This window comes from Canis lupus, chromosome 11, assembly GCF_048164855.1.
Source record: "Canis lupus baileyi chromosome 11, mCanLup2.hap1, whole genome shotgun sequence".
Lineage (NCBI taxonomy): Eukaryota > Metazoa > Chordata > Mammalia > Carnivora > Canidae > Canis > Canis lupus.
Genome location: NC_132848.1, coordinates 36,395,512 through 36,419,694, shown reverse-complemented (window position 1 = coordinate 36,419,694; position 24,183 = coordinate 36,395,512). Strand labels below are relative to the sequence as shown.

Below are 24,183 nucleotides of genomic sequence, written 5' to 3'. Positions count from 1 at the left end.
GGGCACAGAGGGGTGAAGATGCTTGCAGGAGTTCAGATGCCTTCAGGGCTTAGCCGTAGCTACTTTGCTTTACAAAGTCCATGTTGTTGTGTGTATGTGTTTAAACACTTTTCTGTCAATGTTTTGACCTATCTGAGTCAGACAGGTGTGGTAATTCTGCTCCGTTCCTATTACTAAATGACTTCAATCCTATTGCCATATTTTCACATTATTACTCTTACTAAGGGATGGGCCTAGCATTGTGAAATGCTGTTTTTTATGTTTGGTGTCTGCTCTGCTCCCCTTCTCTATCAGATAGATTTCTGTTGATAACACTCAGAGATTAACCTGCTATGTCAGTCTCCAGAATCTGTCAGGCACAAGCTGTGTGACTTCAGTAAATACCTACCTGAATTTGTTTTCTCGTCTGTAAAATGGAAATAATGACATTTATTTATTTATTTTCTTTAAGTGATCACTCTTATGTTCTAGGATGGTCCCAAAAAAGGAGAAGTTAAGTGCCTAGCATTCAGCATGGCATATTGTAGGAACTCAGAATATGTTCTGCTTATTTTTGTCCTCCTCTTCTCTGGTCACCCACACAGCTGGTGGCAGCAAGCTCTGAACCAGAGCCCTTACTAACATACCTGGCCACTTCTCATCGGACCCTTTTTGGAGCTACAGCCATTTGCAAACACCCTCTTATGGTTTTACAGCTCTTTAATTTGCTTGCACACATAGATCCTGCCTGGCTGACTTTGAAAAGAATTTTAATATCTAAACTCAGGCTGGATGTGTGTGCTGCATCTTTAGAGGCCATGCCTTCCTGCTTACCATGGCAATAAGAATACTCTGCACAACAGTCATACTTCTTAGGCAAACTCTCCATATTGTCACAAAGCTTTTATCTATCTATCTAAAGGAAAAAGTCTCAAAATGCTAAATATTTCCCTAGGGAAAATCACTATAATATCTTTGGTCCTCATGCTTCCCACCCCCACCCCACCCCCATGGGCTCATTCCCTTCTTACTTCATGTCTTCAGAGAGATTATGGAGTGAGGTTCAGCTTTGCATGTCAGACTCACTAGAAGGGATGGAGGGAGATGGGGAGCGTGGGCATGTTTAATAGTCTACAGCTGCAGTGGTCTTTCCCTTCTGACCACATTTCAAGAAGCACAGCAGAGCTGCCCTTAGAACCCAGATATGCCTTCTCTACGCCCACCCCCTGCCTCCTTCCACCCACTTTTGGATTTTCTCCAGTGCCAGCTTTTATCTGTCCACCCCTATACCACTTCTTGATAAGAGCAACTCAAGTTATACTTAAGCAACTTGTAGTCCTGAGACATGCAGACATGAAGCATACTCATTGTGCTCTCATTTGTCAGAAATCTGTTGGCAGAAAATAGCCCCAGCAGTGGCTACAGAGGTTTTTCTTCATTATTGGGGAGAGATCTAACACTTTCTTTAGAACTTCCCTGGCTTTCAGGAACGTCCATGACACTTAGAGTTGTTTTGGATCTCCCATTATATTGACATCATCATTTTTTTTTAATTTTTATTTATTTATGATAGTCACACAGAGACAGAGAGAGAGAGAGGCAGAGACACAGGCAGAGGGAGAAGCAGGCTCCATGCACCAGGAGCCCGATGTGGGATTCGATCCCAGGTCTCTAGGATCGCGCCCTGGGCCAAAGGCAGGCGCCAAACCGCTGCGCCACCCAGGGATCCCGACATCATCATTTTTAAGTGGGGGAAAAATGATAAACAAGGTGGAAGAATGTGTTTTTGTATGTTTATCTGTTGTCATTTATATGTATATATATTTACATAGCTGAGATCCTGGTCCTCATAGTATTTGGAAATCTGCTGCCCTTTATTTATTTAAAAGATTTTATTTATTTATTCCTGAGAGACACGGGCGGGGGGGGGGGGAGAGACACAGGCAGAGGGAGAAGTAGGCCCCATGCAGGGAGCCCGATGTGGGACTCCATCCTGAGCCAAAGGCAGACGCTTAACCGCTGAGCCACCCAGGCGCCCCAAAATCTGCTGCTTTTTAACTTAAATCCTTTTTCTAATGTCTTCACCTTATTACTTTTAATAACAGTATCGTTTTTGAGTACTTAATATACTGTGATTTATTAATGACGTACCTAAGTGGATAATTTATAAAATGATTCCTCTAATCATGGGCGTTTTACAGTGGTTACAATTTTCGGCCATTGGAAGGGAAATATTATAGTAAACATCTTTGTGCATAAATTCTTTAGCTTCTGTTGGATTATTCACTTGTTGTCACTCCCAACAGGGTAAATGCTGGAGTTGAAGGCTGTAAATGTCTTCACGGCTGCAGTGACATAGTACATGTATGGATATTTTAAAAGTTAGCACTTTGTGCCAGAAAAATGTCAGAAGAAGATAATACAGATGAACAATTAAAATGATAATTCCCATCCTAAAGTCATCTAGATATATGGAAATGAAAATATGGGTTTGGGTAGATGGATGGCTGGATGCCTTGGAAAGCTCTGGCTCTTCACGACTATAAGCATGTGTTTTGTTGTGGGGGATAATCTCTTTCTAGTTGTCTCTTGCTTCTGGAGGCAAGGTACACACATTGTCTGTTCAACAAGCCCCGGGCAGCTTCCCACAGCTGCCTCACGTGTGTCTTGAGCAAAGCCAAAATGGTTAGACTTCCATCATACATCACCAAGTCCTTTCTCCATCCTGTGAAATGATCTTGTGTCCACAGATTACTGTGTATATATATCATGTCCATAACAGGGAGATTTGTGGTTGAAATAGAGGATTTTCTGGTGCTCTCTTGGGGAGTAGTTAGAAAGAGAAGGCTCGGGACACCAGGAACGGTAGCTAATTATAGCTTCCTGAGCCCTTACACATGCCTAACGTGGATTGATTTATAGGTGTCCTCAGAACATACCTACTAGGTAGAATTTATTTTACAGATAGGTAACTGAAGCCAAGAGATTGGGTATATCGTCGAGGTTGTACAGGACACGAGCCTGTATGTATTAGTTTCTTAGGGCTGCCATAACAACGTGCTGCAAACTCGGTGGCTTAAAACAACAGAAATCTGTTTTCTCACAGCTCTGGGGGCTGGCAGCCTGAAATCACGGTGTTGGCAGGGCTTAAGGCTCTAGGGCAGAAGCCTTCTTTGCCTCTCCCTAGCTCCTGCTGGCTCCCGGCAATCCTTGGTACTCCTTGGCTGGTAGCTGTGCCTCTCTACTCTCTCTGTGTCCCCTCCTATCTTATAAAAACAGTAGTCATTGGCTTTAGTGCCAACCCCAGCCTCATGTGACCTTGTCTTAATTTAATAAATTATACCTGCAAAGACCAATTTCCAAATAAGGTCCCATTCAGAGGTGCTCTGAGTATTTCGGGGGGTCCACTATTCAATCTGCTACACCATGATCTTAGCCAGGCCCCCATTCTGCCTTCTAGGACAGAGTGGGGCAAAGCAAAAGAAAGCAAAAGCCTGGGTGTGCTCAAGGTTTGCCCAGGTGGCCTTGAGAGAGACAAAGCTTGGGCAGCAATCCCTGTGTGGGCAAGAGGGAGCAAAGCTTATGCAAGAGATGGGGTGCCCAGCACAGGCCAACTGCATTAGAGCCAAGTTATCCTGCACAGAGTCAAACTTTCTGTACTTAAGGCCAGAGGGTAGGTGTGGGGTTAATGCCCCACCACGCTCAAGTAGCTTGCATAAAGGTGACCTGGAATAATTCCCTGCGTCTGGAGCTGCGGGGGAACCCCAGAGGCAGACGTAAATGTCTCCAAGTCGTAAAACGAGACTTGAAGCACCAGCCGCAGGGAAGAAAGTATTTTGGCATATTATCTGCATCACTGTAAAATAAATTTATAAGCATTCCAGGAAAACTGCAGGGGAGAGTATAGAAATTCTCTAGCATGCAAGGAAGGGTAAATGAGAATTAACTGTACAATATTCGTAATTACTTATTCAAGGTGTAGAATGTAATTAATGTGATCTATACCACCAGCACTGCCTCTCTTGTTTTATTTAAAGGAACATAAAATGTCATCTATAAGGGCTTTCCTAGGTTAACTGCCAATTTTGATTCCTTGAACTCTGTTTTTCCACAGGGTCTTATGTTTTTCAACAGTAAAATTCGTCCACAGCTGTTGGATTTTGGGAACCGAATTTGGGCTGGGGGCTGGTCCTCCTTTACCTGAGATGCTCTGATTCTCCCACCTTCAACCAGCGTGAAGGTGCCAGTTCCTAAGTGTTAATTCTGTTATTGTGAGCATTTTCATGTCATTCAAGGTGACGGCTGTGTACCAAAAAAGCTTCTAGAAAAACTAAAGCTACAAGTCTAGGATGCTAGCCTATAAAAATCTGACTCTTCTTAGAAGTCTAGTAAATGTTCATGGCTACATTCAGGGTAGCCTTTGATTAATATTTAACCCAACCTGATTTTAACATTTTAAATTGCATTTAAAATTTAATATAGTTAATGTCTTTTTCGAGTACTTCAGTTGCTTGATTAACCAATGAGTACTTAGATAAACAAATCTAATACATCAGCCTTAGAAATAGAGTGACTGGTAAGTTTTTAAAATGCCCCAATAGTATACATGAACAAGATTTCAACTTAAAATCTCAAATCAAATAATCTAAAATCAAGTAAATTGTTCAATTAAGTCATTGTTGGGATTGTGAGATAGAGCTCCTGCCCATGTAGGATAAAATCTTGAAAATATATATGTGTATATATATATATATTTTAAATTTACTTATTTATGATAGACACACGAGAGAGAGAGAGGGAGAGAGAGAGGCAGAGACACAGGCAGAGGGAGAAGCAGGCTCTATGCCAGGAGCCTGATGTGGGACTCGATCCCGGGTTTCCAGGATCACGCCCTGGGCCAAAGGCAGGCGCCAAACCGCTGAGCCACCCAGGGATCCCCAAAATCTTGAAAATATTAATCTTACGGGTTCTCTTAAACATTTCTGTACTTATATTTTAAATAGCCTTATTGTGATATAATTTACATATAACATTCACATATTTTGAGTGTTAAATTTAATGAATGTTAGTATTTACAGACTTATATGACCATCCCCACAAAGTTTGGAACATTTCCGTCACCCTAAAAAGAACTCTTATGTCTGTTTACCCGTCACTCACCATCCTGCCCAGGCCTTAGGCAACAAGTCATAGAAAATCAACTTTCTGTGTCTATGTATTGGCCTGTTTTTAACAATTTCTGTATTTAATTTGAAATCATGCTGTTGGGGGTTTTTTTGTTTTTTTTTTTAAATATTTTGTTTATTTATTCATGAGAGACACAGAAAGAGGCAGAGACAGGCAGAGGGAGAAGCAGTCTCCCTGCAGGGGCCTGATGCAGGACTCGATCCCAGGACCCCGGGATCACAACCTGAGCCGCAGGCAGGCGGTTAACCACTGAGCCACCCAGGCATCCCTCATGCTGGGTTTTTAAGGAAACAGTTTTACTATCTCAATTTTGGTGTCATCTTCCCAGCAATTTTTTGGGGTACTGCCTCGGTGCCCTGGAATTTCTATATGAGAGAGAGCTGAGCAACGCAGTCTGTGAAGTGGTGGGGTGGGGGGGTTCTTGTAACCCAAAAACCAGACTCAAGTCCCTTGGGCCAAATTCTGCTTCTCTGCAGAAGAGCAAACCCCAGCAGGTGGCTTCATGCCACTCCGATGCCTCGCCTGGCTCATTGCTGTGACACCAGGTTAGGGTGCAAGCTGATGATAGACTCTCATGGTGGGGGCTGGCTCTGAGGCCACAGTTCCAACCATGTGCTCATCAGCCAGGCTCCTGTGACCACCTGCGCGGCATGCTCACCCCAAAGCCTCAGGTCCCCTCAGGTTCACGCTCCACATCCAAGCAAGACAACTTAGCACCCGTGTTTATAGCGGCATTATTCCAAGTAGCCAAAAGGTGGAAACAACCCAGGTGTCCCTTGGTGGATGCCTGGGTATGTCAAATATGGTATATGCACACGATGAAATATTACCCAGCCTTAAAAAAGGACTTACACTGACTAAGACTTACACAGTCTGACTTACACTATAATATGGATGAACCTTGAAGACATTGTACTAAGTGAAACAAGCCAGGCACAAAAGGACAAATACTGTATGATTCCACTTAATGTGAAGTACCCAGAATAGCTAAGTTTGGGGACAGAATGTGGAATAGTGGTTGCCAGGGGCTGGAAGGAGAGGCGAATGGGGAGTTCGTGTTTAACAACACAGTGTTTCATTTTGGGAAGATAGAGTTCTGCAGACGATTGGTGGTGATGGTTACATAGCTGCGTGGCGTGGTGAATGTGCCACGGTTCATGCTACTGAACCGGACACCTAAAAATGGTTAAACTGGTACGTTTTCTGTTATGTAAATTTTACCACAATTTAAAAAAATGGGTAAAACCGCATTTGTGTTATTCTCCACCTCAAAGATCATCTATCAGGGGCTCCATCTTGACTACAGAATCAAAGGAATGGTTTCTCAGTCTGGCCTGAAATTCTTTTTGGAATGAGTTAGGTACAAGTAAATGAAGAGCCCTCAGCCTAGTCGGTACACCCTTCACAGTGAGGCTCCCCCTGGTCCTGGTAAGCACATACCCTTGACACCTCCTCCGCCACCCCTGGCCCCTGAACTCACTGGCCCCAGCTGGAAAGAGTGTCCCCCCGCCCCCCCTTCTCCAGATTGTCCTGCAGGTACACCATCTGTGTACCCTATTGTTGTGTTTCCCATCTGGCCAGTCCTGCTTCCCCAGATCCTTTTGAGACATGAATCCCTTGGGGTGCTCATTTACCTCCTTGCTTGCTTCCCAGGCCCCTCTCTGGGGGAGCCTGATTCAGAGGGGCAGGGGATGTATGCCTTTTTCACAAGGACCGCAGAAGACTCTTACCAAGCAGGTTTTGAAGACACTGGATGAGGGGAACTGTGTTCCTGAAATGGTCTGGTTTCTTATGTTTTGGGGAAAGAGCTCAAATTCATTCATTCATTTGTTCATTCATTCATCCAGGCGCTGAATTTTGGACACTCATTTAGGTACTGAGGATATCATGGTGGATAAGATAATCCACATCCCACCTCTCATGGATTTTATAGTCTTGTGGCAGCAATAGGCAGTAGCCAACAAAGCATTTAAACTAAAAAAGATAGCAGGTGCCTTGAAAAAGAATAAAAAACAAAACAGAGGGAAGACAGAAAGAAGAGACAGGTATGTTAACTAGTGTGGTAGCAGGGGTGGTGGCGGTGGCGGTGGCGGCGATAACGTGAGCAAGCGCAGAGGAAAGAGTGTTAGAGGTGATGGAACAGTGAGTGCACGGGGCCTAATGAGTTGGGACAAGTACTAAAAGAAATAGAAGGCAGCCCGGGAGGCTCAGTGGTTTAGTGCAGCCTTCAGCTCAGGGCCTGATCCTGGAGACCCAGGATCGAGTCCCACGTCAGGCTCCCTGCATGGAGCCTGCTTCTCCCTCTGCCTGTGTCTCTGCCTCTTTCTGTCTCTGTGTCTCTCATGAATGAATAAATAAAATCTTTAAAAAAAAATAGAAGAGACTAGAAAGTATCAGTTCATCACATGTGAACTGGCTGTGAAAGGACAGGAGATCTATAGCTTTGTGACCTTGAATGAGTCACGTATGCTTCTGGATGCCCATTTCCCCCCCGGAGAATGGGGCTGGGGGAGCAGTGGGTTCCACTGGATTGGGGTTTCTTAAACTTTCAGTGCCTGGCACCTCCTCTCTTTTCACCTCTTCGTGCTTTCTCAGGTGGACTCAAACACTACTGTCCAGGAAGATCATTTTTGAGATTCACATCCTGCCATTTGTCTTGCTCACTCAGAACCAATTCTGAGGGTACTTTTCTCTGATCATAAATACTGATTCTCTTTTCTTGTGTGAAAGCCATTGGACTAGATGGCCTCTAAAGGCCCTTCTTGTCCTACATGTGCCTGGTTCTCCATTAACCTGTCAGGTTGACAGCTGGTTTGCCCTTGGGCAAGGACCTTGTGCTTTTTGGATGTGGGCACAAACCTCTGCTCTGAGGACATTTTTGCAGATAGGCCAGAATTGTCTAAAAGAAGGGGGTGCGTTGATTACCGAGGCTGTTGGTTTTGGTAAATATGTTTGATGGCTGGGTTCTTTTTCCGGTGGGTCAGTGTTGTAGTGCCTGTGGTATATTCTTCAAGGCTCGGTGTCACAGTCTCTCTGTGGAAGGTTTCTATGACAGTAAATCTCCTGGCTCTCAGATAAAGCTGTGACTTTCCTCATCCAGAGTTATATCAAGTGCTTTTACCTAATTCTTGGATTTATACCCTTGACCTTCATCTGCCAAAAGTTTAATTCACTTTAGTTCTGCCACCACCTCCATAGGCTGGGCAGTAGGAGCTTGGTGGAGCTTACAGTAGCGAAAGGATACTGACCGGGGAATTAGCTATCATAATTCTGAATATTTCCAAATCTAATAAACCCCAGATACCTCTGGGGTTCTTTAGTGGTTGCTGGTACAGTCTCCAATAAGGAAAAACAGATCTGGAAATGATAGCAAATAGCTCTGGGTTATTGTCGGAACTGAGAAAGGGAGAATATCAAGTTGAAAAACTAAAGTTTGATGATGGTATTAATGATAGCTTCGGTTGAACTCCAGTGCCCTGGGCCTCCGACCCTCCGTGCTTTGGGGCTCCTGAAACATCACCTGCAAATACAAGAGAGCTGAATGTTTTATAAAGCCCCCAAAGTCTGGGTAGTTGAAGAATACTGGGTCAATACTCAGGACTGTCTTTTTGCCTGACCTCTCCCAATTTCAACTTCTATTAACTATAGCAAGTCTCATTTCAGAGGACTGGGGAAGAGCACGCAGGGTTTGCACCCACAGAAACGTGGGTTGGGATCCCAGCTCTGCTGTTCACTGGCCATGTCATTGTGTGAATTCTCCAACCTCTCTGAACCTCAGTTTCCTGGTCTTTAAAATGGGCATGTACCACCTACCTCTAGAGCAGTGGTGGGGAGTAGAGGAGAGACATAATAAAATACAGCATTTATTGAATGCTTGTAGAATTCATTTAGGGCACATCACAGTTCCCCAAGAGTGGATCATACTCATTTTGCCTTATGTTTTTGTCTTAATTCCTTTGACTAAGAAGCCAGTTAAGTAATTTCGAGGATGTTTTCTTAGCTAACCAACTTTGAACTTATATTCTTTGTTCTTTTGCTATTAGTAAGTGGTTTGGCCTGATAACCCTTTAACAAAAAATGTCCCTCTTAAACCTCTTGTTACTTGACCTGTTGTTTTATCTCATTCACTTCACACAACATGCTGAGTCCCTATTACGTGCCAAGTACTTAGTTGGGCAGAGGGCGTGTGGAGGGGGCCCATGAGAGAGCCATGGGTCTGGGCTGCCTGGGACTCAGAGGTGGAGGGGTGAGCTGGCTTAGGACAGGGCAGGCTTGGCCCTTCTTTCTCAGCTCTGCTGTGGGAACTTGGGCTATCCCAACCCCTCCCTGGGCCACGTTTTCCTCTCTGAAAATGCCTGGGAGTGGTCAGATGGGAGCCAAGAACCCCTCAGATTCCAAACATGAGTTTTGGTTCTTAATTCTTTAGCAGGAGCAAACAGGGAATGCAAAAACCTGAACCCATCTGGGCATGAAGATGTGCTGAATACACACTGGATTCAAAGAGCTTCAGATTCCCTGAGATAAAACTTTATCTCATAGAGACACAGAAAATTCTACTTTTATTAATTAAAACAATTTTTTTTGTTAACATATAGTGTAGTATTAATTTCAGGGGTAGAATTGTGCAAGTTACTTAACCTCTCGAATTCAGTCGGCTCAACTGTAAAATGAGAATAAATGATATTATTGTCATGCATTATTTCTGACATAGAGGGTTTTTATGAGAAGTAAATGAAGCAACACGAGAAAAAGGCTTAGCATATGTCAGGCATCAGGTAGAATGATAAATTCTCAATGAATCGTACAATGAATCGTAGTTGTCATGATGATTATTAACTCTTGCTGTACTTTATAAGACCTGAGTTCCAGCCCTGGGCTCTGCTGTTAGCTACCTTGGGGAGCTTACACAAGTGTTTAAACTGAGTTTCTTCTGTAAACTTATGGACCTGGACTGTAATCCCTGAGTATCCCAAATATCTTCCATTTTATAAAACACATCAAAGGTCAGTTCACACCCAGGGCCGCAGAGGCTTTCAGTTTTACATCATCAGACCTGAATTAACAATCTAGTGGCTCCCTTCCACCCAGACCCACAGGCAGGGTCACAGGGAGCCACTCAGAGGATGAGGTGGGCTCTGCTCCTTTATTGTGAGCCGACTTTGTGTCACCTGCTGTCCGTTTACTTAAGAGTGTCCACTTCAGAACAGTGTGCTCTTCATCATAGTAAAACAAACACTGGGGCTTGAGTCTGATTTCAGCTTCTTTTATGTGTCTTGGAATATACAGAAATGTTCCTGGGTCTAAGAAATGGTGCTATAAATTGAGCCAATTAGATTCTTACAAAATGGTATTGAATTTTGTTGATTAGAGTTTAGAAAGGAAAAAAAAAAAAAACACGTGTTGCAACTAAATAAAACCCGTGGTGATGGGTGGATGACAGAAGGCCACTGTCAAATGTCCTCAGGGATTCCTTTCTTAGGGCTTTTGATCACCGGACCTTTTACTTTCAAAGGAAAAAAATTACAGCAGTCGGATACTACTGGCAGTTTCTTCCTTCTGTAGCAGAAAACAGCCTCTCCAAATGCTTATGAACGAAACCTCAAATCCTAGCTCATTCACAGGCTTTTGTGAGTACCTACCTACTGTGTGCCAAGCAAGCACCAGGGAAAAATGTGAATAAGATGAGGAGGGTTGGGGCACCGGGTGGCTCAGTGGTAGAGCATCTGCCTTCTGCTCAGGTCGTGATCCCAGGTCCTAGGATCGAGTCCGAAATTGGGCTCCCCGCAGGAAACCTGCTTCTCCCTCTGCCTTAAAATCTTAAAAAGAAGATGGGAGAGAGTCTATACCCCCATGTCCATGCCCAGCATACCAAGGGTGCTTGAGAAGTTTGTTGAAAGAATGGAGTATAGTAGTAACTGTGATTTAATAGTCTGGCTGTCGCATCATGTCACATCACTTTAATAACTCCTATGACACTGGATTCCATTTTAGATCTCCTGCCCTAGAGGTGGCTAGCCCACTCAGTCTTGGGCCAAACTAGAAAGATGTGTGGTGGACTTGGCACCTGACCATTGGTCCATTGTGGCAGCTAAGAGTTTGAGCTGCCTGTGTTGGAATCCACGCTTCAACCTCTTCCCACAAGACCTGGGCAACTGTGTCCAGTATCCTCTGCTGTGCCTCAGTATCCATATCCATAAAGTGGGGACAGTGGTGGTACCCACTTCATATGGCTGTTGTGTAGGTTAAATGTGCGAACTGCTTGGTGTGCTGTGAGCACTCTAAATCCTAGCCGTCACCATCTGTGTGTTTCAGTCACTGAAACCTTCTCTGATGCCACTTCTCATAAGACACACAGGGTGGTGAACACAATCCTTACGCGCATCGTTGCCAAGCCTTCCTTTGTGTCTAGGCACACTGTAGGTCCTCACTGTTCTCGTTTGGATGTGAAGAGCCTAGGCAGTCAGGTCTGAGTCTTCATGTGGCTGCTTTCCACTCCCATGGTCTTAGCCTTGGTCAGCAGATTTCTGAAGTGAAGGGAGGCAAAGACCTATAAAACGCAGGTACTTCCTTCACCGTGGGAAGGATTCCACTTCACCAAATGCCTGGCACACGGTGCGCACTCGATAAATAGTAAGATTGTTGTCCTCATAAAAAGCACACAAAGCCCCTTTGGTCTTTGTGGCCCGGGTGCCAACGCAGATTCACAGGGCACCCACCGAAGCACACGTGGCTGGGGCTGGCAGAGGCACAGGGGGCGGGCAGCCTTGGGAAAGGGCCTGAGTTGCAGGCCCCACACGGTCAAAGCATTTTAAAGGTCTTGTATTAGAAAAATAAACCAATTAAAGAATACTGCCCCCCATAAAAGCTGACTTTTAATGGACTCTATGGCAGGGTTTTCACCCCGGCGGTCCTGCAAGCCAGCATCTCAGTGAGCCCGTCTGCCGCCATGGGGAGAGTTTAATCTTGCACGGCGTGAGCATAATTTTACAAGTTTTATGGCTGTTTTTTCTCCTCCGAAGTGTTGCTATGTCATTGTGCACTGAGGGCAACTTGCGTGCATTTAACAGTTTACCTCGTTTTTGGTGGAAATGAAAAATGAAGCCATAAATTAAAGAAAAACACAACGTGGATTTTTCCCCTTCTTCTGCAGGCAGCCGTGGAGGGACAAAGAACCAGTGTTTCCCCCCAGCACAGCCTAATCAAATTCTACCGGCTTTTCTGTGTGGACATTTGCCCGTAGATCGCCTCCCCGGAGAGGGCTGTGTGGGGCACGTAGAATGTGTCTGGGGCTTGTTGCACTGACTCCAGGCATCCTTGGGACCGTTCTCTAGGGCAGGGATCAGCAAACTACAGCCCATGGACCAGATCCAGCCCAGCGCCTGTGTCTGTGACACGGTTGGAGGGTTGGGGGGAACAGAAGAAGATTTCCTGACCCATAAAAATGACATGGAATTCGGTTTTGGCATCTGCCAATGAGATTGCCTTGGCACCTGGCCATGCCCATTTGGGTCTGTGTTGTCTGTGGCTGCTGAGAAGGTGCCCCAGAGATCCAGGGCACAGAGACAAAGCACCACCTGCCCTTTGCAGAAAAAGTGAGCTGACCCTGCTCTAGGAGGTAAAAGACAAGGAGAGAGAAAATGCAGCTTCCAGTTGCCTAGAATCGATGATTTGCTCTAAGGGTTTCCACATGGCTCAAAGTGACAAGTCAAAGGAGAACTGCCAGAGAAAGAGTTGATTCACCTGGAGAACTTCCAGAAGTAATTGCAGAGATGGCTTTCCTCACTTTTCTGACCTCAGGTTGGCTTCCGAGCGGAGGGAGGGGCCTGGGATTGCCCTCCCCCCCCACCCCGCCTTCAACCAGCCCTCCCAGGCTTCTGTGGCTTTCTTGTTGGAGAAGCCCAAAGCCCCGCTTGAGGTCTGCCAGCCTCCCATCAGCTTGTTTGATGGCTCAAGAATAGAGAAATTCTCCCCTTCCCTCCCCAGGGGGTAAGCGGTTTTTGTCAGTAATTATTATGTGCAAATCCACTGTGCAGTTTGATCCCCTTAAGAAATTTATAAGAAACACCTTTTGGCCAGCACCCTGGTTTAAGTGTTCTGCAGATAGTAGTATCTCGTTTAATCCTCACAGCCATCCCAGGGAGTTAGATCCTCATCCCCATCTTACAGCTGAAGAAACAGGCACAGAAAGGTTAGGTGCCTTGCCAAGGTCACCAGCTGGTATGTGGTAGAGCCAGAATTCAGACCTAGGCTGTCTGCTGTGCTGCTCCTACATAAGGGCGAATTCTTTAGGCTTGTGGATGAATCTGCTTTCCTTGTCCTGCTTACACCCTTACCATGTCATTCCACAAGAAAACTGCCTCCTGGGTATCCCTGGGTGGCTCAGCAGTTTAGTGCCTGCCTTTGGCCCAGGGTGTGGTCTTGGAGTCCCATGATCAAGTCCCACATTGGGCTCCCTGCATGGAGCCTGCTTCTCCTTCTGCCTCTCTCTCTCTCTCTCTCTCTCTCTCTCTCTCCTGAATAAATAAAAAGAAAAATCTTTAAAAAAAAAAAAAAAAGAGGGGGATCCCTGGGTGGCGCAGCGGTTTGGCGCCTGCCTTTGGCCCAGGGCGCGATCCTGGAGACCCGGGATCGAATCCCACGTCAGGCTTCCGGTGCATGGAGCCTGCTTCTCCCTCTGCCTATGTCTCTGCCTCTCTCTCTGTGTGACTATCATAAATAAATAAAAAAAGAAAAAGAAAAAAAAAAGAAAATTGCCTCCTGTGGGAGAAGAAAACACTTTTTCACTCATTGATTCATTCCTCCCTCCTCCACGCCACCCTTCTTCCTCCACACCGCCCTTCCTTCAACAAATAATTATCAACAGGTGACTGTGTTGGGCTCTGGGAAGGACTGCCTGGAATGAGGATGTTTTGTGAACAAGAAGAGTGAAAAAAGACTATTTTCCACTTAAAAATAGTTCTTGTGGAGGTGCCTGCCTGGCTCGGTGGAGTGTGAGACTCTTGATCTTGGGGTTGTGAGTTTGAGCCCCTTAGTGGGGATAGAGATTGCTTAAAACCTTTAAAAAAAAAAGTTCTTCGTGTCCTCAATGCCGTTGGCTTTTGAGCAGTTCCCTTAATTCTCTTTTAAATTTTTTATTTTATTTTTATTTTATTTTATTGGGTGTGGAGCCCAATACAGGGCTTGAACTCATAACCCCGAGATCAAGACCTGAGCTGAGATCAAGCATCAGATGCTTAACCTATGACTGAGTCACCCAGGCACCCCTTCCCCCTTTTTTATTACTTGTAACTGCCACCTCTGTCTGTTTAGAACCACAAACCCTTGTCCTTTCTGCCTCCACTTGATATTTTCATTAAACATAACCTAATTTACAAGAGGCTTTAGGGAGCCCTGGTGTCTGACTTGGTTGGTGGGAGGCACAGCTCAGGAGACCAGGGCCAGGTGCTGGAGGGTAGGAATAAGAGGTGGTAATTGATCCTTGAGGGAGGAGGCTGTGGAATGTGACATGTACCCCCAAGCCCGGGTCTGGGGACACCCACTCTCTTGGAACAACCTTTAGGCTGTCTTTTGTAAGTAGCTTCATTTCAGTGAGTTTTAGATGCCGGTCTTGTTTTCTTAGAAACTTGCTGGGAAAAATGTGTAGCATTACTTTTGTCTCCTGAGTGTGGAGATGCCTGAATGCTGGGGAAGATGTGCAACAGCTACGCTAGAAGCTGGTTCTCTCTCTTCCTTTCCTACCTGTTTCTTCTTCCCCCACCTCTGTGCCTTTTCCTTTGTCAGACAATAAGGATTTGTTTCTCATTTCTGATGAGCCTTCACTTTCTTTCCACAGTCATGCGGAGAAACCCCTTTGGTGTGGACATCTGCTGCCGGAAGGGGTCTCGAAGCCCCCTGCAGGAACTCTACAACCCAACTCAAGTAAGCCCTGGAAACTTCCTTGCTTTCTTGGCTTGGTCTCCATGCATCAATATTTTGGGGGAGGAGAGGATGAAAAACTCTAATATTTGGTTCCTTGGGGATTTGAAACTTCCACTGCCTGATATTTTACTTTCAGTGGTTACTTTCTTGTTTCTCTCTAGCTAGAGGGATTTAGAATTTGAGAGAAGCTTCTGTGCAGTGCTGGACTAAGTTCTCAGAGCTGCTCAAGTTTGAGAACCACATAGTCATGGGTGCCAGCAACAGGACTCTGAAATTATAGAGCCAGGAGCTGGCCAGTGTTCTCCTTAGCACTCCCAAGGGTTCACATGTGGGTGAACCTGCCATCCTGCTCCCTCATCAGTTCATTGAAGTCCATGATCCCCCAAGAATTCAACCTCCCTGAACCAGTTTACTGAGACAGTTCTGTGAGGTGGCTTTTGGTTAAGCAACTATCGTGGTAAATTGATTTGAAGAGTTTCTCTTTGAGCAAAAGAACTTTCAACCAAGGTAATGTACCCTTGTGGAAAGCTATGAGCCAAGGAAAGAGGCTATGGTCACTACGGCTATGGCCTCAATGGGGTGTGTGGGTCTTGATGGGGAGACTCTAAGGCTGGTTCTCCTGTGGGAATGGTAATTAGCACTTGATACCAGGAAATGGTGAGTGAATAACTGGTGGCCCATTATCTGACCTTTGATTGCTGTTGAGAAAAGAAAAAAAAAAAATGTACAGCTTTGGCCATAGTCTCTGAGCTTTATTTTGTATTCACATTCTCCATATAGTATTTCTGTGGACTAAGGTGCTTGGTAAACAAAGATAATGCATGTCCTCAAAGACACTGCATTCCTTAAAGTCTTGCAAAGGGAGCTTGCTGATCTACATTAGCCTCCCTGCCTCTCACCTGCACTCCCTTCTGGCAAAATGGGCTCCGGAGTGTGTGCATCATGGGTGGCCTAACCAGATGAATTCACTATCCTGTTAGCCCCACTTCTCTGGAGTTATAGTGTGAGGAGGCCTGATTAGCTACTAATTGCAAACTCCGATTGCCTGAGGCTTCCTTATTGAGTTCTCTGGTGACTCAGCAGGGAATTTGATATTTGGGTTCTGTTTGGCACCCAAATAATCTGATCATGATAGGCAAGTCTCCTAGCGTGTTCACATACCTGTCCTTAAGAAGAGGCAGAACTGGCCTGGGCAAAGGGTAGGCTTTTTGGTAAGCCATGTTGAGAACAGCATAGGCTACTTAGATGCAAACCATTCCTGTCTTTTTGTTGACGTGCTCTGTTCTCAGATCATTTTCCCTTTCAGAGTACAGCTGCTGCAGCACTCCTGTTTTCCTGGGGAAATTCTATGGGCAGAATCTGGTATCATGGGAAGAGCTTATTTCTGAGGTAGACACTCCTCTGGACAGGAAGTCTGTGGACTGTGTCTGGGCTGCTTAGTGTTGGATCCCTACTGCCTAACACAGGGCCTGGTCTATAGAGGGTGCCCCCAAATTTCTGTGGCTGAAAGAATGAAAGCCTCGGTTCACATCCCTACCTCACCTCCCACTGGTTGTGCAGCTTAGTGATGAGTCCACATCTCTGGAATGTTGGGAGGCTAGAACTCTGATGTGTCAGGGACTATGTAAACATTTGTCATTATCATGGTCATGAGGGTGGTTTCCATTTTGGAAGCCTTGACTTCAAAATCAGACATGGGTTCAAAGCCTAGTTTCTTCATTTCCTAGCTATGTGCGTGTGGGCAAGATACTTCTTAACTCCTCTTAAACTGCTGTTCCTCATTCATAACATGGTGTTAACAATACCTGCCTTGTAGGTTTGCATGAGAAGATGTACTTTGACCAGTGCCTCCTGTAGAGTTTGTTTATTCCTGGCTTTATCCACTCTTTCACCATTTGTTTCCTCGCTATTACAAGTGCCAAGCGCTGGGCACAAGGGGGTGAGCTGGACATGTGTGGTTAGCCTTCCATGTCTGGTTCCTCTTGTCATACCAGAGTTGACATGAGTGAGTTGGCTGGAAAGGGAGACCCTGCTTGGTCCATTTGTAAAACTACCAAAGGATCGACGACCTTCCTGGGTAGAGGTCCTCTCTTCCTTCTGGTGATATTTTGTTTTCTGGGTGAAAAGCTCATTTAGCAGGAGCCTAGGACCTGGGAGGGAAGATGGGGCTGGAGAGGCAGCTCTGGGAGCCATGTGTGAGGGTGTAGGTGGGGGGGGTGAGTCACCTCCATCAAGAATGTCGTGGGCAAGCTGTCTGACCCCCTTCTCTGGCAACCAGGATCTGTCCCTGCAGGAAGATCTCCCTGTTTCCTCGGGATGTTGCCTGAGATGTTTTTTCTTAGGCTGGTTTCCTTTACAAGCTGCAATTATGTTCCATTCCTACGCAAATACAGTCAGCAGTGCCTCAGAGACACTGTCTTGGTGATCATTTGGGCTGCCGTGGGCTGGGTGTCAGGAGAGAAGGGAGCAGGGGCTCCTGTTAACTTTTGTGTTCACGAGAGATTTACTAACTATGCACCCGAGTGGGCATGGTTGTGGTTTCTCATGTTTCCCAAGGAGCCAAGCTGTTGAAGCTGCTAAGCCTGGACTGATGTTATCACAGAGGTGGATGACAAACCCTGTAATTGCTAGAAACCAAACTGCTCCTAGAAATGCCATTTCCCCATTTTATACTGACTGGTTATTTGGGTTTGATCTATGATGGTGAAAACAGAACTGTTTATTATAGATAAGAAACCAATGTTAGAGCAAGAAGGCACCATCTCAGTTACCCTGTACTGGTGTTATGGACCAGCTGTTATCTAGATGTTTCTAAACCACTCATTGAATGGTTTTAATAAGCCCCAAGCTAGGTCTAATATTCCCATTTCCTGAATGGGAGCACTGAGGCCCAGAAAGTTATTCCACACAGCTAGTAGGAAGCAAAGATTCAAACTTGGGAGAAACTACAAATCCATGTGTGCTGCACTCACTGTCACTGGCAGAGTTCTCTTGGCAGGAATTACCCTGTCTCCCCTCTAAAACAACAGCAGAATCACTCACATTTTTATTGGACAAAGGCTTAAAAGCCCCCTTGAGGAAATTGGCTATAATCTGATTTTGGTGTCTAAGGTTTTCTTATTTTAGTGCTTCACAAATCCCTAACCATTAAAACAACAATTGGTTAAAAAAAAGTTTATAGTTGGTATTCTTAGAAAAACTGTACTCTGATGTCTTATAATTTCCCTGGTTCTCTGCTGTCTCCTGGCCCCAAAATAAAATGTAATTGCCGATCAGATCAGCTGGTGTCAAGTCACCGAAAGTTCAGGAGTTGCCAACTGCATATTTGTGGGCCAAGCACATCTGTGGGCCGCCCTGGCTCAGCTCAGACTCGCAGGGCAGAGCTGTGTTGTCAGCCATTAATAGGGCATAATTGCCCCAAAATGCCAGCAAGAGCGAGACAGCTTGTCCTTCTCCCTCGCCCACCTCCTGGTCCTCTTGTGGGTTCCCTGAAATCTTCACAGCATCACTCATGTGGTTCAGCCCTGCCCTGCCTGGTGCTTTCTTTAGCATTTAGCTTTGCTCTGTGATTACCACGTTCCGAGAAGACAGATGCACAGCCCAGGGGCTGACCAGGAATTCATAAACACAAAGTCTAGAAGGCTTGCGTGAGTGCACTAGATCCAACTGTCTACGCCATTTCTAAGGGTCCATGAGGGCCAGTCCATGTTTGAGGGATCTAGTTGTAGGTATTCTGGGTGAATTGTTTGAGGCCAAAAAAAATTTTTTTGCAGGACAAAACAAGTTATTTGATGGCGCCTTATTGGTCTAGTCTTCAATATGCTAAAGTAGATTCATCTCTCCACAAGTAAGGTAGGCTCCAGGAGGAAGGATCGAGAGAGGAGGAAAGGAAGAACAGTTATTCTTCATTGAAAATATAACCTACGTTCACTATACCATACTATACTACACTGTTCGAGGCATTTCAACACATATCTCAGTGAATCTTCATAACAACCCAAAAAGGAAGGTTGAGTGCCATTTTTCAGCTAAGTTAAAATCTGCAGTTCAGTGAACTGAGCAATTTGCCGAGATCACATAGCTCCTAAGTGGTAGTGCCTGTCTGGGTCCATCTGACCTGGCGAGATTATAGGAGGATGAGAACCTATCACTTCATCTTTTCCAGGTGGAAAAAATGCTTCCTTGAGGTTCTTTTTTCTAGTGACTCAAGCTGAGATGGATGTGCTCAGGATCGTTGTAAAATTCCCAAAGTCAGGAACCAAGGCTTGTGGAGTGATGTGGCATGCACAGTAATGTCCAATAAACAACTGAAGTTTCTTTTTTTTGCTTACTGAACCTGACATTTGGAGAGAGGCCTTTGTTTCTTGGCTGTGGCCAGGCTCAGCAGGAATCACCCTCAGGAACTCTGCTGGGGGTGGGGGTGGGGGGCTTTAAGGTTTTGTGGGGTTTTTTTGTTTTTTTTTTTTTGTTTTTTTTTAAGATTTTATTGATTTATTCATGAGAGACCGGAGACACAGGCAGAGGGAGAAGCAGGTTCCCCACAGGGAGCCCAATACGGAACTCTATTCTGAGACTCCCGGATCACACCCTGAGCCAAGGCAGATGCTCAACCACTGAGCCACCCAGGCGTCCCGGGCTTTAAGTTTAGATTGATAAAAGCTTGAATCATCCAAGGGGGTTAGGGTGGGGCTCTTCTAGCACCATCCTAAAACAGCTTTCTCAGCAATGCTTGCCAAACTTTGTTTCTTCTGCACACATTTAGAGGATAAACAAGAAAAAGACATGGGGAGGAGAGGCCTGTAGGTAATAGGACATGATAAATGCCTTGCAGTAGAAGCTTTTCAGTTATGGGAGAATTAGGAGTAATCAACCCTTTAACATACAAGGCAAGTGGGGGGCTTTGTATTTGAGCTAGGCCTCTGAAGACACATCAGACTTCACCCAACAGAGAAGAGGGAACACCATCAAGGAGGGGAAGAATGACAGGAGCGTGGCCCCTGTAGGATAGTCTATGGCACATTTAGAGAATGGTGAGGAGGTTTGTGGCCAGAGTGAAGAACGGTGCAGGGATCTGGTTGGAGAGACAACAGGAAGGGCAGGTTGGTGCCCGCTGAATCAGGCTTGTCTGGGTCGTCTACCCACCAGCAGGATTGGTGGTCCTAGGGAGCCCACAGGTGATAGTGTACAACTTACAAGCCAGCTGCTGCTTCTGAGTCAAGCCACTGGTTAGTGGCGGGGCTTCTCAAAGGCAGAGCATGTCCCCTCCTTGCCACAGTGATCTCTTCTACAAAATGAACTAGATTTGGGGTTCTCAACCCTGGCTGTTCATAAGGATCACTCAGAGAGCTTTGAACCCCGTAAGGTGGAGAATCCAGACTTGTTCCATGCCAGACATCAGATGAGCACTGCAGAAGGAGCAGCTCCAGTTTTGAATAAGTGCAAAGAAAGAAGAGGCTCTCTGCCTTCCAAATTTTCATTTGGGAAGACCAACGCTGATGGTCCGACACTGGTGAAGGCAGGAAAGAGCAGACATTGCATAGCCTCCAACTCTGGGCAATTAATCCCTTCATTATCAACCACCTGGTAAATGACGAGTCCATCTAATTATCTTGTTTTGACCCAACAGCTGCTACCAGCCAAAGAGGGATTAATTGATTTAGTTGTGGACTGGCTCCTTATGCAAAGATATTACTTACTGTCAGCCTAGCAGAACGGCAGCTGGCTGGCAAAGATGAAATATTACATGAACTTGATCTTACATGCAGCGCTTGGGAGAATGCTTCATTATTAATTGCAAATTACAATAGATGAGCGAGCCCATTGCTAAATCCAGCGATAGTGGGCCACCTCTTTCACCATGGCCAGTGCCTCTATTATTTTTTAAGCAGGGAAGGCGCCCTGGTCAGATTTCCAATCAAGCCTGGACAGATGGGGACTCCAGAGTCAGACACAATTTGGGTCAGAGGAGAGAATTGGGTGCTTGCAGGAATGGGGGAGCCCAGCCCAGGTGTATGACCTGGGGCCATTACTTGATCCTCCCAAGCATTGGTTTCTTTATCTGTAAAATAGGAACACAATACAGTCTTGGAGTTTTGTGAGTTTTGAAATCATGTATCAAAAAGCACCTGAGAGTGTACTGAGGAAGAGTTGGTGTTAATGGTCTGAGTTGAGTTAGGTGACCTGGGACTTTTCCTAGGGGATCTGAGCTATGCAAGGGACCCTGTACTACAGGCTCAGACACTGTACAGGTGCACACTAAGAATTTTGTTGAATAGTAGTAAGATATAATGATATCCTCTTGCCTGGATGCTACTAGGTATTCATTGTGAGCACTTCCTAAAAATTTTGATTTATGTTATGTGTCTTGTTGACTCTGTTATTAAGAAGCTAGACATGATGATCAGTAAGGCCATGGGTGCCTCTCTATGTGTGTGATATGTGAGTACCTATACACTCAACGCATATCCTGCAACAGGCAGGTAGGGCCAGTAAGTTAAGTTTAAACTTCTCCTGCAATTAAGTTTGTCATACCGTGTCCCCCCCCCCCCGCCCCCCGCAAAGTGCTTTAGGAATAGCTGGGTTTTTAAAAAGATTTTATTTATTCATTCATTCATGACAGACCCGCAGAGAGATAGACAGTGGGGGAAGGGAGAAACAGGCTTCTCGCAGGGAGCCTGATGTGGGACTCAATCTCTGGACCGGGATCACACCCTGAGCCAAAGGCAGACGCTCAACCACTGAGCCACCCAGGTGTCCCAGAGTAGCTGTTTCATAAGAACCCCTCTCTGTGTGGTGGAAATGTGATGCCATCAAGCACATGGCTTCATCCACACATTTCATTCAGCCTATCTTTATGGGCACTTGCCTTGTCTCAGGAAGCCTGGTTTGACCCAGTATATTCAACTCCAGGTAGTGAGCTCAGTGCCCTAATGGGGTTTTTCTGTGTCAGTCTGTGTGACTATCATCTGGCCTGTTTCAATCAGAGAAGAGCGTCTGAATGACAAAATGACCTCGGCCATTTCCAAATGGTAACACAGCTATAAAATCTGCCATTTTTGGAAAGTTCTTTCCTAAATTACCCTCAATTATAAGAGGCCTCTACATAATTTGATTTTTCTGTAAATTACACAACTCAGGTAGCTTCTCAGCGGAGTGGATTTGAACCTTGTTGGATGCTTAGGGCTGCAACGAAGCCCTGGCTTGTTCTCAGATTCTCTGTAGGAGAGACCTGGGTAGGGGTGGGCATTGCCTCCTGCCTCATATCCCCTCTCTCTTCCCAACAGTGAAGTTGGCCTGCAGATCTGGTGGGGAGCAGACTTTCCACCCCATCTTCACCACTAATTACTGTGAAATCGCGGGCAAACGAAGTTTTCCAGTACTGGAGACCCTGTTTATAAAGAAGAAACCAAGGGGTGTCTGGGTGGCGCTCCCCGTTAAGTATCTCACTCTTGTTTTTGAGCTCAGTCATGATCTTGAGGTTCATGGTATCAGGGACATGAGATGGAGCCCTGCGTCTGCATCCAACCCTGCACAGGGCTCTGTGCTCAGTGTTCTTGCTCCTTCTCCTTCTGCCCTCCCCCCGCCCCAATAAATAAATCTTTAAAAAAAATAAAGAAGGAACAAAAGTTCAGTTATTAAAGATTAAATTAGAAAGTAAATGAAAAGGGGCACTTGGGTGACTCAGTCATTTAAGCCTCTGACTTAGCTCAGGTCATGGTCTCAGGGTCCTGAAATCAGGCCCTGCTTCAGTCTCTCTGCTGAATGGGGAGTCTGCTTCTCCCTCTCCATCTGCCCCTCTCTGTGCTCATGCTCTTTCTGTCTCACTCTCTCAAATAAATCAGATCTTTAAAAAAAAAAAAAAGTATATGAAAAGTTCTGGGCCCATGGAAAGCTGTCCAATCAAGGCTGATTTTTTTTTTTTAGTTAGCTCAGGTGAAACCTCTTTTCAGACGCTCTCCCTGATTTTTTTTCCCTCCACGCTCAGGTTAAATGCCCTTCCAGGATGATGCTGCCTACCAGGAATAAACGTGACTCACATATATAATTTGAAATTTTCTAGTAGCCACATTTTGAAAAATTAAAACAGGCGAAGTTCATTTTAATAATATGTCTCATTTAACCCAGTGTATCCAAAATGTGATCATTTCTACATGTACTCAATATAAAATTATTAAAATGTTTTATGTTCTTGGCATGCCTGGCTGGCTCAGTCAGTAGAGCATGTGACTGTTGATCTCAGAGTCATGAGTTCAAGCCCCATGTGGGACATGGAGCCTACCTAAAGATTTTTTTTTAAAAAGATATTTTATGTTTTTGTTTTTGTACTGAATCTTTGAAGTCTGATGTATATTTGACACAGCACATCTCAGCTTGGACTGGCTGTACATCACCTGCTTAATAGCCACATGTGGCAGGTGACTGCCATACTGGACAGTGCAGGTCTGTCATATGCTGCCTCACTGCACCCCATTGCCCACATTTTCCTCATCCGTGACACTCAGCCTGTGCACCTGACGTGATGTTACTAGGATTTGAGGCCCTTGAAGGCAGATGCTGTGTCTTGTTCATCTGGTAGCTATCTCAGCCCAGCCACAGAAGAGGGGCTCAGCGGGTGTTTAGTTGGAGGAGAGGGGGGTGAAGGGAGCTGACTGCCTGTGCCTTGAGCCAGTCTGGTGTGTGGCTTCAACCGTCAAGGCAGGAAGTCCCCTGAGCCAAGTGATCTTCCTGGTCCAGAAAATACATCTCTAAACCAAGTTGATGCCTGGTGTCTGCCCTAAAAACATTTTTCTTGAAAGTTTATATGCAGATACCATGGAAGGGCTGATGCCTGGAAAGGTCTTGATCATTTACATCTCACCTTCCACCTGGTAAGGTTTTTCTGGAGGCCAGCCTGTGTCAGGGTGGGAGGTTGGAGCGGCTTGGTGCAGGGGCTGGGTGCTTGAAGGAAGTGGGGAAAGCAAGCCACAGCCTGAACAGAATGTAGGGGTGGGGTGGGGTAGGAGGTGGGCGGGATAGCTCAAGCCAGAGCCTCACTGTCCCTCAGTACTTAGTCCACATCCAGCCTTGTTTCTTTTTTCCCTCTTGTCCTCTCTCCTTCCC

General features: G+C 45.5%; 1 protein-coding gene across 3 annotated transcripts in view; it reads left to right on the top strand.

Annotated features, from left to right (window-relative positions):
* Positions 1-24,183, top strand: part of CHST11 (carbohydrate sulfotransferase 11) — a 257,281-nt gene that overhangs the window by 108,373 nt on the left and 124,725 nt on the right. For all 3 annotated transcript variants that reach the window (XM_072844280.1, XM_072844279.1, XM_072844281.1), the window contains one exon: positions 14,999-15,084. In XM_072844280.1, coding sequence (XP_072700381.1) covers positions 14,999-15,084 — 86 coding nt within the window. The remainder of the gene's footprint in view (positions 1-14,998; positions 15,085-24,183) is intronic.